At 39.3% G+C, this 17,765-nt stretch overlaps 2 protein-coding genes across 2 annotated transcripts in view; both read left to right on the plus strand.

The window, feature by feature from the left end:
* plxnb1a (plexin b1a) overlaps positions 1–2,405 on the plus strand; it is a 49,156-nt gene extending 46,751 nt beyond the window's left edge. The window contains exon 39 of the mRNA XM_088290671.1: positions 852–2,405. Within this exon, the coding sequence (XP_088146797.1) occupies positions 852–956 (105 nt within the window). The 3' untranslated portion in view covers positions 957–2,405. The remainder of the gene's footprint in view (positions 1–851) is intronic.
* Positions 2,406–5,872: 3,467 nt separating this feature from the next.
* Positions 5,873–12,294, plus strand: LOC148340202 (SRSF protein kinase 3). Its single transcript, XM_088291158.1, has 12 exons — positions 5,873–5,987; positions 6,946–7,016; positions 7,867–7,975; positions 8,362–8,449; positions 8,538–8,625; positions 9,083–9,189; positions 9,793–9,958; positions 10,308–10,384; positions 10,888–10,995; positions 11,495–11,564; positions 11,669–11,761; positions 11,950–12,294. Exons 1-12 carry the CDS (start codon positions 5,938–5,940, stop codon positions 12,132–12,134), a joined length of 1,212 nt encoding a protein of 403 aa, XP_088147284.1. The 5' UTR covers positions 5,873–5,937; the 3' UTR covers positions 12,135–12,294.
* Positions 12,295–17,765: the final 5,471 nt, after the last annotated feature.

Consider the following 17,765-nt stretch of genomic DNA (forward strand, 5'->3'; position numbering starts at 1 on the left):
GCCTGTTGTCTATTTATACAATGTCATATATGTGATGTAATAAAGCTCATATTAAATTTAAGATTCAATTACATTTACTTAATGCAATTGGGAACGGTCGGGCTTAACCCGAAAGGACAACATGGATCCAATTCCCATGTGCTGACCACCATAGGAGGGGCCAAGGTGGTTGGGTGCAGTGTGAGTTGGGGGACAGCCAAAGGCTACAGAAGCTCACTCCGGAAATTTGGGACTGGAAATTCAACTCCCTGGCAGGGAATGAACGATCCTGAAGTTACGTGTGATTTGGTGACGCTCCAACTAGATATAATCGGGTTTGCCACCACACACGGCTATCGCTCTGGTATCAGTCCTCTCAAGAGTGGTTGGAATCTCTTTCACTTTGGATTTTCACGACTTCGGGTGAAGAGAGGGGCAAAGCTGTCAACCGAGTACTGCTTGGTCCTGTGTCGGCTCAGATGGTTTGGTAGCGTCAGTATTGCATCTCTGCTTTTTGCCGAGGATATGATACTGTTTGCTTCTTCAAGTCGCAATCTTTAACTCGCACTGGAGCGGTTCACAGCCAAGTATGAAGTGGTTGGGATGAAAATCATCACCTCCAAATCTGAGCCCATGGGCCTCAGTCGGAATAGGGTGGAGTACCAACTCGGGTAGATGACGTGGTCCTGCCCTAAGTGGAGGAGTTCAAGTATCGTGGGGTCTTGTTATTAAAGAAATCTTTTGAAATCAATCTTAATAAAAGAAACATCATTGCAATAAATAATGACTTGTGTGACCGAGTAGATAATGCAATTTTTATGACAATATTGTGTATTTATTTTCATTTGACCATTTCTGTCCAATCTGATTAGATCATCACCGCCCTGGAGGAGGACTGCACAGCCCAGAAGATGCAGCTTGGATACAGGCTGCAACAGATTGCTGCCGCCGTCGAGAACAAAGTCACGGATCTATGACCCAACTTCCAGATACGTTTTCCCTTTTAACCACAAAGACATTGAGGGGAAGTTATCCCACCTCTTGGAAAGCAGAACAATTTTATACACAAACAGAAAATGGGGCATTGTGGAGCATTTGCGAAAGGGAAAACAATAATTAAACATTTTTGATTTCTTTGGTGGATTTTGACGAAAGACCACACAGAACATTCCTACAAATGTACAAAGTACATGCATTAGTCCTCACACCCAGTAGATGAAGAAAAGGGCAAAAAGGTGCACATGTACTTGACTTTAAATTGCTAGCTCAACTGTTATAAATGTCTTAAAAAAATACTGACAACCTTTGATAGAAATCGGCTTGGACAAATGTGTTTCTAGTTTCCTTCAGTTGTGTTTTACTTACTCAATTCAATGTGGACCCACTTAACGGGAGTTCTTATTGGATGCACCGTGCTTTTAATTATTTCCACAATTTTCTTGGTCAGTGTAACTCGCGGAAATCCAAACAATTCAACCAAATCATTTTCAAAAGTTTTATCAAAACCTTTTCACTCAAAACGGATCCGTCCAACATGTAATATATTAAATACATTTGGTCTCCCCTTCTTAGAAATTGGTGCAAACAAGATCCAATGCATCCTTAAGATCACACAAAACATATCCTTTTTTTTTTTTTTTTAACTAACAAAAAGAGTTCAAGCAAACGCCATTGATGGTTGTCTTAAAAAATACATTTTGAATAAGTCTTTATAATATTGCAGTTCATATATTTGCGACTAGGTCGATAGGAATGACAGCTTTTGTTGTTGCTGTTAGCATCCTGACATTAGCATTTAGCACCTCTGTGCCAAACGTGCAGGCTCAATGTGAAGCTTTGATCCAACCAGTTTTGTTCATGATTATTTTGGTGATTTGTCATGTCATCATCAGGTTCTTTGCAACATTCATCCAGTGTTTCTCTCCAAACTAAAGTATAAGAAACGTCTGCGTAAAACCTGTCTCAAAAGAGCTGATCCGTTATGTGGCTTATTTTCACGTCTTATCTTAGGTTCATGAAGGTACCTTTGTGAATTATTTTTCTTTGAAATTTTTTATTTATTGTTTATTTATTTAATAGCTTATGATGGGAAACGTTTTGGATTTTGTCGCTGAGAGATGCACTTCAAAGTTAACTATTTTATTTTTATTTTCATAACAAAAAAATAGCCATCTTTATTTTAGACCTTTTGGTTTTAATGTGTGAGCTCTTGCTGTGACTTCAACAAATAAGTGTCATTTTTTTTTTTTTTTTTACACATATGTGGTACTGATTATTTTTGCAAGCCCCCACCATGTACATACACGTTAGTGTTGCTTGTAGCTTGCGTGCAGATTCAAAGTCGCTCTAAGTGACTTTTTTTTTCTGTTGATGCAAATCCTGACCTAACAATATCTGAATGTGTCGCAATAAAGTGTTTCCGGTTCTAACAATGGTTTGACTTATTATACCTCGTTGGGATACATCAGATTAATGCTGTAGTCGTCTTGGTGGTGTGTTTTTTTTTTTTTGGGGAACATGTTTACATATTTGTTTATGACATCAGTTCTCAACACAAGACAATTAACAACCTCGATGATAGTTTTCCAGTTAATTAAGATCATGGGTGACATTACCTCTCCCTGTCTTTTTTAAGTTGTCATCATCCGTCCAGGTCGACAAAAGTAGCAAGCCTATTTTAACAAAGTAATAAATAGAGCGTTATGATATCTGCTTTCAAATATAGGGAGCAAAAGTAAAAAGCTATCACAAAATATACAAGTTTACCTAAAGTACTCAAGTACAGATCCCTGAAAAATCAACTTCAATAAAGACGGTCCATTTTTACTAATAAACTTTATGTAAATGTTGTTCAGGAAAATTAAACTGGCTTTTATTTTTTAATAAAAAGCTCCTTTTTCTTTGCCATAAGCGATGCGCCTCCATGTCTTGGTGTGACCTGAGCGCAAGAGAGTCTAAAACTCTTCCCGTATGTCTTAAATGTCTTTAACCTGTGATCTATCGTAATCAATATTAACAGTAGGTACATATAGATATAATTACCGTATTTTCCGGATACAAGTCGCTCCCAAGTATAAATCGAACGAGCCCAAACTTGCATCATGCGGTAGAAAAAAATTACATTCATAAGTCGAACTGTCATTTTTTGTGGTTTTATTTTATAAAATACTAGATCAAAAATCACGTTTCATCTTGGATGGCAAGTTATAACATTCATAAAAGAACAAAGAACAGGCTGAATATGTATAAGATAAGCTAACACAAGTTTATTCAGCGACATGATCAATAATCATGACCAGAAAAGGTGCTCGTGTTAATGTTTTTGGGACACCGCTATCCGTGCTCTGATAAAGGCAGTTACGTTGCATGTAGCGGAAGCACCAAGGTCTCCCCGCAAAGTCCTTTTCATCACCTTGGCAACTACCTGAGCGTGGAGACGTATCACAAGCCTCTCCTGCAGCACGTTGTTCAAGCAGCCACTGGCGTAGTCATCCTCAAGCTGTGGCCATCTGACAGTCAGAGTAGCCTCAGTTTTCCGCCACTCCCTGAAAAGTTACTCACTCTTGCCAAACGTTATTTTTGCTGCTCGATTGCGGGTTTCAGCTGTAAATTTCACTACTTGCAACTTTTTAGTCTGCAGAATATGATTCTCTTGAAAAGCATTTATATTCAGTCATCAGTTCGTGAACGGAACGCCGTTCTTCTGCAGGAAACTCTGTGGCCACAGCAGGACGGTGATTAAGTCCGTAGCCCACATACAGAAAAGAAGATCTCCACAGGAGGAGTTATTCGATTGCAGAGCTCAAGGAACTTCACGGATATAACAATTATCAAAGCCAGAAAGGAGCCATCGCATCGGACGGAACCTGATGGCTTCTGGTAAAAGTAAGCCATTGCATGACAAACTCTGACCAAATCCTTTCATCTTCCAGATTTGTGTCATTGAAGTGGCTTCTGCAAATTACACTTCTCACTTTTTCCATTCCATGCCATCTTGTTTTTTTATAACTTGACTCTGTCAAATTTCACAAGGCAACCCAAGTAAATGATTATTCCGACGCTGACGTTATCAGGCTCACACAGTTTTCAACATAAACGTGGGCATTCCAAGATCTGCTGAAGCTTAAAATATTTTGGGCCAAGCAACACCAGTTGGGCTTCAAACCGATGCAACCCCCGTGTCACCGGCTGGGAGTCAAGTGCACTGAGCTAAAAGCCCACATTGCTAACTGAGTGGCTTGCACCCTTTTCTGAAAGCTTAGGGGAGTTTGTTTTTACAAGCGGTCAGTCGCACAGTGCAAAATGGCATCCATTACACTACCACTTGGAAGCGCTACACTACCTGAGCTTTCATCAACTTGTGTACTGGAATAAATGAGGAAATCTAGGAACAGGGATGGAATACATTGCTAGCACACACACGCACACACACAAAGACGCATGATCTGGTATCCTGAAGGTTGCCAAACCCTTTTATGATATCTACCACTTAATATGTGTGCATCTGTTTATATTGGAACCGACTACCAACAGCTCCACGGATCAGTTTATGCACATCTTAAATTAGTATCATCCTTGTACATGCAGGTCACATTTCAGTCCAGACTCTGGAAGAGGGTCATGTTAAAGGTCAACAAACGTGTGTTGCTTGTTTGCATTTATAGAGCAGCAAAATGTGTTCTTTTATCTGAGTAGTACAAAGAGCTACACAGATGCCTCAGTTCAGGGAGACACGCCCGTACGTTCCCATGATATCCTGAGAAGATACGGATGGTTTGAAATTAAGATAACATAACACTCCCTTTTATGCAAGTCCACTCACTTGCATTCTATATTTGACTTTGAACATGTGACTGCGTTACCGTAAAAAAAAAAAAAAAATCCATTCTATCTACTACGCATCTTCACTATGGTTGCAGGTGTACCGGAGATCATCCCAGCTGGGCAAGAGGCTGGGATCCATCTGGTCAACGGCAAGACAATTATTATTTTTTTTTAAATATTATTGTTATTCATAACTCAAATAATTCTTCAAAAAAAAATTAATAAACATTCAAGATATGTTCCCCATGAAAAAACAATGAAATTGGATGGAAATCACGTTAAAAAAACATCTATATCAGGGGTCGACTGTTATTTTAAGTTGTAATATTACCAATCACCGCTAGATGGCAGACATGACTCAGTCTTACAATGCCCAATATTATGTGAGTAGTGCGGATTTAGAATAATAAGCATGACAAACATTGAACCTTAAATTTTTGAGTGAGTTTTTCTTTGGGAATAAAAATTATACAGCTGGTTCGCAAATGTGTAGTCCTATGTGTCCTCTCGGTTGCACTGGAAAAAAATGAGAAAAATTATGGCCCACTCCACTTAACTTAGTGCGTGGAAACTGGACTACCCGCTGAAAACTCACACAGGCATGGGGGGGACTGTAACATTGTCAGAGCTGTGAGACACGTGTGTCATCCCCCGTGCTGCCTACCCAGCCTTACAGTTAAACTTAGTAAGTCATTTATCATAGAATGACAAATGAGTCCCAATGACAGCATTCCAACAAATACCGGAGATGGATTTAATGTTTTTGGATACATTAAGATACAAATTTCTGCAATTCTATTTTCGGAGTGTTGAAGGACGGGGATCCCGCTGTCATGCCAGGTTTCTGTGACGCATGACCTCAAGGTCACCCCAGCTACCATACATATTTAAAAACAAAAAAAAGGCGACAGCAGCTGTTACTCCTCGCCCTCCTTTTCGTCAGACTGAAAAAAGCAATAGCAAGACAGTAAGAGAGAATCACACCATTGAATGTATCCCAGTGGTGTATTTGGGACCAGGACAAGAAAAGGTTTCAGTTTCCATGTTTGGCTGAATGGAGCTGATGACTATTCGTACCTGACATCAGTCATTTGCGCTTCTTGGACCACTTTTTTTTTTTCCAGGTTAGACACGATGGAGAGGAGACGCCGTTCACGTTACGCTGCCCCTCTTCAACGTCACACGTGAGTTGCCAGAGTTGTAGGGGTGTGTGTTTAAGATTTTATATGCTGGCTTCATGCAGACTTACTGTCTTGTTGCTTTTGAGTTAACCCTCCTGCTTTTTTTATTTTCAAACAAAATGTTAAACTCATTCACATTAAAGCTAACATTAACATTTCTATGGGAAAAAAAGCCTCAACTAATTACAATGGAATTTCACAAAATTCATAACTACGCAGAATAAAGAACGTCATTATATTAGGCTGTGAGTTCAAGATGAAGTCTTTGGCTTTTTTTTCTCAACTTGCAAATCCAATTTTGGATGTGCTTTTCCTGGCTCATTATTGTCTTGTCGCCAACGTTACAGGTGCAGCTAGTTGTCAGGCTACAAGTTTCTACCAAATGATTAACATTTGACTTTAAATAGTGTGACTCCCCATATGTCAGTTTTTAGAAAACAGTGCAGCGGCCCATGAAGAGATCTAATTCTGATAGAAATTTATTAGAAGTAGTTCTTTCACCCTCTGGGATCCGATAGCCAAAAATGTGACTTGTCAGCACAATGTGCAATGCTGGTTACTCCATTTTGGAGGGTATGTGTTTGCATTTTGTATCTATGTCAATCAGCAGGATTACAATAATGACGATAATTATAATAATAATAATAATAATGTCTGTAGTGTGTTGCAAGACAGTTAACTCTTATCCAGGCTGCTTTGGATGGAGCTGAAAAGAAGACATTTGGCCTCATTTCCCTTCAGTTCCCAGTGAATTATGCATTCATCTTTATAGAAAAAGAAAATCTGTGATATACAGTCGGTTCTTGTCCATAAAGGTGTGGCGCTAAATTAGGATTGTTTGGCCTTGATGGAGAAATGTAAAGTATGACTGTAGATGTTGTTGTCTTCACATACGTGCGTGTGTGTGGGTGTGGGTGTGTGTGTGTATGCGCGTCAGAAGTAAATCTGGGTTATCCCTTAGTTCCGAGGCCCTGGGATGCCTCAAGCAGCTGGAGCTCAAGGATGCTGAGAACCCAAGAGAATACTGTTATGGTATGACAACGTCTCTTAACTTCCCCCATTATACACATGCACTAATATAATAAATACTAATAATACACTTCCCAGTTTCTCTCACCAAGCTAGCAGTATAAAGTACATTAAATTTACCCTAATAAGACCCAAGGAATCCCTTACAGTTTTATAATGATTTAGAAGAAAAGGTGAACACTTTGGAATTACTTGGATTTCTGCATAAAAGTTGGTCATAAAATAGTTCACCCAATAGACAAACAGTCTTCTTCAGCTTATATCGTACAAATAATCATGTTGGAGTTTTCCTGCTTCTATTGGACACACAATGTAAACATCACAGCCAGGGAGGAAAATGTATGTGGACCATGTAGGCTAGTGACTTCTCTGAAAGCTGAACAGGAGTCAATTAAACTTGGGTCCAATCAATATGATAAGATGATGGTGTTGGATGAAGATATCCTTCCCCGCAAAAACACGCAACTGTGAAGTAAATTGGAGGCGGCATCATTGCTTGAAACTGCTTTGCTCCTCCAGGGCCTGGACAGATTGATTTCATCATTGGAAAAACAATATGGTTTTACAATACTATATTTACTGTAGTCACACGCTTTACTGTGATTGATTGTTTACAAGTCTGCAGTATACTCCATCTCTCACCCAAAGTCCACTGGGATACAATCCAGCTCACCCGTGACCTTAATGAGGACAAACTAAATAGAAAATGGATGCTGATGGATGAATAGATGACTCATTGCCTAGAGTGTCCTACATGGCAAGAGATGAGATGCAATACTAGAAATAGAATGACGATGATGTACTACTCAGAATATAACCCTCCATATTTGTTTTTCTTGTCTTATATCCTCAGGTGGCTATCACCCTGTGCAGTTAGGTGATACATTCAACAAAAGATATAAGGTGCTCTCCAAGCTTGGCTGGGGTTACTTTGCCACTGTGTGGCTCTGCGTGGACCTCAGGTAGATCAAATGTTTAGCACTGACATTCCATTTCCAGTAAATTAATTTACACACGGTACTTGACCCGTTAGGGACAATTAAATGGGCGGACAAATATCCACTTCCGTCCTTGCTTAGTCTGTCCTCTGTTAGCAAAATGGGCGACCGTCTGACCGTTCCGTCCCTGAGATGAAATGCCTATCTCTGACAATTACAATGTTAGAGTGAGAAACTTTCTTGTTTGGGTGAGAAGGTTTCTCTTCCGAATGAGAACATATCAGTTTTGGATTTGGCACCCAAAATTTAGTTAAAAACATCCGTCAGACCTAACTCAACAAAAAATGCTTTCCCTACTGTAATCACAATATTTTTTTCCTTTTTATTTATTTCTTTTATTTTTTTTTCAGATCAGGTCAGCATGTTGCAGTGAAAGTTCTGAAGAGCGGAGCTGGTTTCGCTCAAGCGGGACAGGATGAACTTACTCTCCTACGATGTGTCAGTACAACTGTTCTCCTCCTCTCCAACTTCTCCTTTGTCTCTGTAATTGTTTTGACTATTCCTCTCCACACTGCCTTGTTCATAGATCGCTGGTCCCGCTAGCCGACATCCACACAGTCAAAGGATCGTTTGTCTGCTGGATGAGTTCAAGCTGGCTGGAGACAATGGCGTTCGTATCCTCACACACCAGCTCCAGATCCATTAGTTGTAATTGGTAACACAGCCCTTGATTTTGTTGATTCCCTTGAAAGTGTTCTCATTTGCAATCACATTACTTAAGGGGGTGTTTGGCACTGAATAGCCACTCCCACCACACACCGGTAGCATTGCTTGGCTCATTACCCTGCCCTGTCCCGTCTCGTCCCAACCTATTTGTTCGTTAGTTTGTGAGTTGGTAAGAAATGAGATGAAATGTGTTTGGCAGATCGGTGTTGTTTGTTATTAAAACACTACACTTGTAGGACCTGGTGTTAATATCGTTAAATTGTTCGTTAAAATATTGCCTGGACAATTAGTAAAGGTTTTATGGGAGCGGTAACAGGGAAAAATTGCTTCCTAATCTGAAATAATGGCTGGTAAAGGTACTATTCCGAACAGATTGCCTTCATGACCTTAATGAGAGCCGTTCAGACACGTGTCTGGTATTGGAGCTCCTCGGACCAGACCTGAAAAGCTTGCAGATGCGCTCTGGGAATGCACGACTGTTGCAGCCATACGCCAAACAAATACTCACGCAGGTACATTTTAACAACAGTTTTTCTTTTTATGTGATGTGTTTTCTCATTACTTGCTGGTTAGCTGGGAGAAAGCATGCAGTTACCACCTACATTAACTGTTAAGTAACTTGATAAACGGTTTTAAATTGACTCTGTACACGCCGTAGAGAACCATGCCCACCTGCAAGCTGCCTGCTGAGACTTGACACGACTCTTGTGTTCGTGTGCACATTCATGCTATTTTTTTGCTTCGGCTTGTGTAAGTGAAGAGATCCTGATGGTATTTTGAATTTTTGTGGAAACGATCACATGACCTCACATTTGATGTCAATAAATCCCAAATATTGTGCAGAATGATTTTATATTTTCGCAGGATGAAGTGGACAAGAGTAGCATTTGAATTTTGGTTGCGATCTGTCAATCATATACTGATGTCATTTTTACATGCAAACCAATCCCCTAAGTGCCAATATTAAGCTCAGTCCTTATTAATAATATTACTACTACTACTAATAATAATAATATTAATGATATTAATAATATTAGTAATATTAATAATATTAATAGATTATGATAGTAGGAATTAGGAATAGTAATTCATCAATTTTTTTTTATTTTTTTTAGGTTCTGCAGGGTTTGGATTACCTTCACAGTCAATGTCAAATCATCCACACAGACATCAAGCCAGAGAACATCCTGCTGTGTCCAGAAAAGCAGTCCCACTCCGGACCAGTGGGTAACAACAACTCTGGGTCCAGTGTACCAAATGGAAATGAGGCTGAATCCACAGGCACAGTTTGTTTATTTTCTTGATATAGATGCTGAGTGATGTTCAAAAATGAATTCTCAGAACTACACAGTTGAAGGAACTATGTTAAAATATTAATTTGAGATTCAGTGTCCTTTATTCTACTGGGTGATTTTATAAATATATTTTGGGACTTTTTTTTTTGCATAAAATCACACCTGTTATCCTAGGACAGAAGAGCGAACACATTGATACAATGTAGTTTTTTTTAATCCACATTTGATCACGGACGGATTGTGTATGCAGCATTTTACGAATAGTTTCTGTTTGAATGTCATTATTTCTTAGAATGGATTAAATTGTGTAAATATTTTTTGTAATTTTCTTATAGGAGAAGAGAATCGGATTGCCTGCATCTTAAATAATTCTACAGTCAAGATTGCTGACCTGGGCAGTTCTTGCTGGGTGGTCAGTCACTATCGCTTCAATTCACTCTCATTGTATTTAATTTGAATCGTAAAAGAAATAACATGTAATAATTAACCCAAAACAAGGTAAGGGAAAAAAAGACAGTAGCTGCCTAAATATGTACATGGTTATCCTTAGTCAAATCAACAGAGACCCTGGTTCCTGGGGCGGGGGGAGCGTTTCTATGGAATCAGCATAGACAGAAGGTGGATTTTAACAAAAGAATGAAATTCGAAGTGCAATATGGATCAGTCGAGGACCCCCACCATGTTGACACAAGCCAAAGCTTTATTAGCATTAGTATTAATTAGTAGTATGAATAAGATTACCCATGTAATGTGTTTGTTCATTAAAGTAGAAGTAAGAAACAATTGCTCCTGAGATTTACTCTTGTAATTTTGACACTCTAGAGAATGCAAATGGATAGTGGTTAATATAATTTCAAAAGTTGCTTTGTACATAGTATTTTCATGAATGTTTTTACCCTCCGTTTCTTTGAGCAGTACAAACATTTCTGCGAGGAGATCCAAACTCGTCAGTATCGTTCGTTGGAGGTCTTACTGGGGTCCGAGTACGGCCCGCCAGCAGACATCTGGAGCTTTGCCTGCATGGTGAGAAATCAATTAAGATAATTTTTGTCACTGAGTGAATTTGCACAGGACATGCCAAATCACACCACATTTTAAAAATGACCTCATTATGTGTTTTACTTGTCTATGCTCCTTTTTGTTATGGATTTAGCTCGTGCAGGCACTGTTAAGTACATTCATGTGATTGAACACAACTAATAAACCTCCATGTAGTTTTCGACACACTCTTAGAGCTCGATTTTCATGACCAAAGATGTGAATACTTCTTTGTTTATATTCGCCATGCGATTGACTGGCAATCAGCCCGGGATGTACCCCGTCTCTCAACCAAAAAGTCAGCTGGGATAATCGCCTGCCTGCTCGCAGTCCCAATGAGGACGAGCGGTGAAGAAAATGAAAGAACGTGATTTGCGTGGGAGGTCCACTGATCAACATTGGAAGCCTCAAGTTTATTTTGAATGAATACAGTACTCACTAGGTCACACTATTCACGATGCAATCGTCTCTTGCATTTACGCAGGCCTTTGAGTTACTCACAGGAGACTCTCTGTTTGAACCCAAAGCAGACGCCTCCTTCTCGTTGGAGGAAGGTACGTGTCCATTACAGCTAATGAGTGATAATAAATTAAATGGGATGCTAGCAAGTATCCACCGTATGCGTCAATAACGCAATCTGTGTAATGTATATGCTCAGATCACATTGCCCAGATTATGGAGCTGCTTGGGAAAATCCCTCCAGTCGTGGCTATGTCTGGGAAATACTCTGCAGAATACTTCAGCCACAGAGGTAAGAGTGTATTTGTTTCTGTGACATTTAATGTCCTATTTTAATACACGACATTTCTTTGATGTCCTGTTCGTTTAACTATTTTATTGCGTCACTTTTTAGGTAGGTCAACACAATGACTAGTGATAAATTCTATGCTCTCCCTCAGAACTCCAGCATTCCAAAAACATGTAATTGTCGTTACCTAGGCGACCTGCGACGTATTGGACCAATGCGAATCTGGAAGCTGTATGACGTTCTGGTGGAGAAATACCACTTCCTCTTGGACGAGGCCGCCAGTTTTTCTGACTTCTTACTTGATATGTTGGATTACTACCCAAAGAGGAGGGCCACTGCAGCACAGTGCCTCCTTCACCCTTGGCTGACCTCCTGATGTAACACGCAAAAAAGACCAAACACTCCCTCCACAGACTCCCCTTAATGGCAGATTTGTAGCGATGACTTCAGACCAAACTGTAATGACAAAAATGTACTTTCACAGATTTGGCACATTTCAACGCCATTGCAAACTCCACCCACGCCAATAAATGCATAAATTAATACTTTTGTGACAGAAAAAGCAGCATTATTCTTGTTTTGGAGAAACATTGGAATTGTGGCCATTCAATGTACAGGGTATGTATGAATTGGTTTTGTTGAGCAATTTTAAAGGTATATATGGGACCGACACAATCTCATAAACAACAAAAAGATATTCACACTCGCATAGCACTGAATGGGACCTGAACTCATCCTAAATGTGTCCATTGAAGTCAGGCCAGTGAACCACTATACCTTTATCTCCAAAAATCGTTATTTTATTTGCGTGGCTTTTTTTCATTCAATAATCTCTGATACTGACATGCAGCAGCTCTATTTTGTCCAGTAAACATCTATGGTTACCCTTATAGCAACGTTTGACTTTGCCCAAAGCCCACATAAGTAAGCAACATCCTACAAGGCTTTGCTTCTGCAGAGCTCAAAATCAGCGACAACATAAGTTTGAGAAATGTGCTAACAATTCTAATGGGCCAAGACTGCCCAAGAAAATTGTATTTTATTCATTTATATATTATATGGCAATTGGAAAATGCTGACATGTAGTCATTGTATGCCCGCTTTATTCCTGTTGCAGTTCCTTAATATTTATCAATTTGTAATAAAATATCTCCATGCCTATCATCCTATCCAGCTGTAGGCTTAGCAAGCCAAAAGAGCTTGTTCTTTATAGACCACCTTGTAAGCGCACTCAGTCATGAGTCGCTGACACTTCCTGGGCCAGGAGGTGGGCTTCAAGTTCCTGCGCGTGAATAGGTGAGGCACGGGCATGATCACAGAGGAGAAGGGAAACTCGATGAGAACCAGCCACCATGACCGCATGGCCCCCGAATGAGCCTTCATTATAAAAGTGGAATCAATTACTATGACCTGAAGTGATTATGTAGTACTCACGCAAAGCGGTAGGAGCCAAAGTTGTGGCAATAACACTTGTCACAGCTTCTTCTGAATGAGTCCCCGGACTTGTAGTACTTGTCCTTGTCTGAACACAGACCTGAGAACCAAATTAAGTACCAACATAACTGGGAATCTGCTATACTTTGATTTTCTGTGTCCTAAAACATTTTCGAATCCTTTCTTGGAAAATTAAGATCCTGCAGCCTGCAACTCAAGCCTCCAACTTTCTGTTCCCACAATGTGGAGCCACCATCAAAAGGAGGAACAACAGGTTCGGCTTTATTTACTTGACCAGGTTTTCACTCTCTTCCAAATTTCAGAACACTGTTGTCTGGCGAGAATAGATTTTTAGTCTCATAGAAGGCTGCTTTTATCTCCAATTACAATTTAAGTCACTTAAAATCAAAATCTTCTCCTATCACTAATGGCCAGATAGACACAAATAGTAGTATTTTGCTAACTGCTAATACTACAAGAAAAAAAAAAAAAAAACGAAAACTAACAATGCTTACCTTTTATGTGGTATATGGAAGCTTGCTGTGAAAAAAAAAAGCCACTAAATAGCAAAAAATTCCTTCCCTGACTACTACTACTCGCCTGGAAAAGTGAGTGTGACTTTATTCCGAGATTCACCCACTTTAATCTCATGCGACTGTTGAGTCAACTCTTGTAAATTCCTTCTGATGGCCCGGTAGACACTGGTTGGCATTTATAGTCTCACATCACTTCTAAGAAAGACAGCGAGAAAGAGAGAGCAAGAGAAAAACGAGATTACATCTCCAGACATTTATTTCCCGGCTTTCTCCAAGAACATTTCTGTGAGGTGTGTTTAGACTTTGCCTGTGTACTCATGCATCACTAAATGTTACCTCTGTTAAACTAGAGCCCAGCTAATATTGCCCAAAACTGCAAGATACAAAGATGTGTGCGTTATTATATGTAATTGCATGCTGCTATTGAGATCAATACAAAATGTTTGATGCAATTCTTCAGCAGTTACTGTAACGTTATTACAATTAGGTGTTAGGGAATCAAAAATAGAATTTATCTGCTCTAGCAAGGGTGGCAACTCTGCCTTAGTGTGGGTATAGGGTATATGGGTTCACTTTCATAACTGCCCACTGAGAGGAAACGATAATGTGACCCTGACAAAAAAATTTATTTGACATCCTTGCTCTAAATTTTCCATAATGTGACCATGACTGGTTATTTATTCATTTATCTTGACTGGCAAACGTCCAGCTACGATAGGCTCCAGTGCTGCAAAAACATGGATGGGTGGATGTGTTGGGTTAAGGGAATATTTTTTTGAAGAACATTCTCATGGTGTACTGTACTTCCAGAGAAGGACTGATTGTATTAGAACCTGCCGGTTCCCATCGAAGCAGGCCCAGCTGGAAAGGGTAACATTGTTGTTGTTGCCACACAGCAAGAAAAATGTTGGCCCACTTCTGTGTGTCGTCAAGAAGAAAATATAGATCCACGGAAGGTGAGTGAACATTACTGCTCATGTGTTGTGCTCAATGAGCATGACAAGTAGTACTTCACCCGTAAACCCTTCCAAACATCCAACCAATGTCTTTAGTGATTATCCTGTTCAGGGTCACAGGGGGCTGGAACTTATCCCAGCTGACATGGTGCGAAAGGGAGGCTTCATTCTCGACTGGCAGCCATTTCAGGCACAAGGCAAACATGAAGGGGGAAACACAAAACTCACATTCTCACGGTCAGCGAGAGGCAGTTTAAACATTTGTGGAAGTCAAGCGAGGGAACCGTTAAAACATCAGCGACCGGCCTCACCAACATATTTAATTCAGTTACAGTACATGGAACATTTCTGCAGGCTTAAATGTGATGACTAAAGTGGTCGCACGATGTGGTGGGGCGAAGTGAGCGAAGCTGACTGTGGTTCATGAATTTTAAACAAATTAATGCCCTCAACTTGTTGAATGACATATTGCAAGATGGGCCAATAGGACCACTCAGACACAGTGATGCCATGCTAGGACCCAAATAGATGATTTTTTAGATTTTGACAGGTTAAAATGAATATTCACCCTTGACTTTTATACACTTTATTGTTCTTAATAAAAAAGGGAAAAATTCCAAATTGTACAATTTAAGGGGCCTTTTAAAGTCAGTATGGCCATTTTCTCCTGTCTTGTGACATGAATTCTATTCAGATTGCTTAGTTAGATTAATCTTAGTTATTTGCGGAGACATGGCACTCTACTATGGAGTCCACGTTAAGCCAAGGAGTCTCAATTGTTGGAGAATTGCATGAGGAAGTTCAAAACGTCAAGCATCTCGGCGCGACCATTACAGCTGATGGGAATTCTGACAAAGATACCAGGACAACAGGGGCTGTTGCACTACAGTATTATTATACACTACAATAATTCAACAAGTACAAAAGTACACGTGTGTGGGGAAAAAAAACTCACTTCCTTTGTTCCGTCGTCTTCGCCACCTTCCTATATAGATTTGAAAGCTGGACGCTTTGAAAATGAGCTGGAGCTAATAAGGAGACTGGGTGGACCCTGGGTATATTTATTATGCTTACATTAAATTAATGTGATGTTTTATTGCCGTAGATCATATTTCCTTATAATAACCACCACAGCTGGAAAACTGGACTCACTTTTAAACGTTTAATTGGAGTGAGACCTTTCGGTTATCTTAAAGTAAAATATTGAGTATAACCGTGGACTCAAGGTGGCACACATGCACACACCAATATGCAGCTTGTGTGTGTCACTGGTGTGTAACAAAGTGAGGCGGTTGCTAGAGCCACTGATGATTACAAATGTTTAACTGGACAATAGTCACAGGATTCACACAGTGGCTGGCGCTCTCAGCCACTGCCACAGTCTCAGTGTGTGCGTGCGCGTATATGTGAACGTGTTGAGATATTTTGGGTTGCGTGACTCACCCACAGAACTGGATGCTCTGCTGCGGATGTTAATGACATAAATAGTCTCTTGTTTGAATGAACCGCAACTTCCTGCATAAAGGTGGCTATGCACTTGTCATGGACTTAATATTGTCCAGGACACTCACTTACTAGTCTCGACATTGGGTGCATTTCTCACTAGCAATCCACTACAAAGACCTAGATTAAAAAAAAAAAAAAATCTAATAAAAATAATGTTGCATTTTTATAACATTACATTATGATATTGGTCAAACTGACAATATGTTTATACAATCCATTGAGCAGGTAATATTTTTTTTTATCCTGATTTAGCAATTTAATTTAGCATTGTTGCTCCTTTTAATTTAGGTTCAGTAGCTTATAGGTCTGTCACATCATCAAATCAGGTTATCTCTTGGTGTTCATTTGTTATCTAATTACTTTCTGTATTTGGGTGAAGCTCTATCGCTCTTTAATACTATATTGAGAAATTTCAAATGTGCATTAAGGTAAAAAAAAAAAAAAAACGTTATACTGAATACTTCTTGTTATATTAATAACATGTTCTTTAATTGTATTTAATTATTGCTTTTGAGTCGTTAACGTCTTTATTCATTTATTTTTAATTATTCTAATTCATACCATGCGCTTGTATTCCGTGATTGACACTGCATTCCACAAAACAAGCTGTTGTTTGAATGTAAAATATTTTTTATTTGACCCTCTCAAAATGTGTTTGAGAAAAAGAAATTGTCATAGTGAGTTGTAATACTATTCACATATAGGAATTAATTTGACAATAGAACTTCAAAATCAAAATCGGCATCATGTCCGCATAAACCATGAAAAGCAACAAAACTCATTTCAGACTATTACAAAGTAAATTCAGAACATGACTTTTTTCTCTTCTTTTTTTTTTCTAATAAATGTTTTTTTCGGGGTGTTGAGCCCAACAGGAAATCATTGATTAGTGAGACGAAAATCATTGAGAAAATGATCTTGCTGTGATGGAACAACAACCATCATACCAAAATACAGCGAATGGAAATCTTAAACATAAGAATAGCGCAACACATTAATCAAACAAACTATCTGACAAATATGCTCATAAAATCATTTTGCAATGCAAAAAACAAAGCAACACAATTTTAGAAAAAGCAAAACTAAATATTTCTTCTTCTCATGATATTTTGGCAACATTTCAAGAATGAACACAAAAGTCAACAAGAAGCAGAACATAATCACTGGACGTTAGTCATCATTGCCCCGTTCCACACCCACCCCCTCCCAACAAGATGTCTTTATACATGATATTGCATGACAAAACATTTCAATGACATTTACATGGTCAGCAAATATTTTGGGGGAAATCAGAAAATCCCCCCCCCGCCTTCGACGCTTCTTTCTGTTTTTCAATTTAAAATGAAGTTGTTTATTCAAAGTAGAGAAACATTTGCACCCCAATCAAAATAATCAGGTGGGACATCTTGGTTATTCAGTTCATTTGCTCAACTCCAAACTGAATTGACCTCAAATCCGCAGTCCGATCCATCTCGCGTCGCTTGAGCGCTCAGTCGGAGTGTTGTAGTCTTTTAGTAGAAAAACAAAAACTACAGTGTCACTACTTGTTTTGCTGGTTCTGCACCACATCTGGAT

This window comes from Idiotropiscis lumnitzeri, chromosome 3, assembly GCF_059441095.1.
Source record: "Idiotropiscis lumnitzeri isolate Australia: NSW breed Sydney's pygmy pipehorse chromosome 3, RoL_Ilum_1.0, whole genome shotgun sequence".
NCBI lineage: Eukaryota > Metazoa > Chordata > Actinopteri > Syngnathiformes > Syngnathidae > Idiotropiscis > Idiotropiscis lumnitzeri.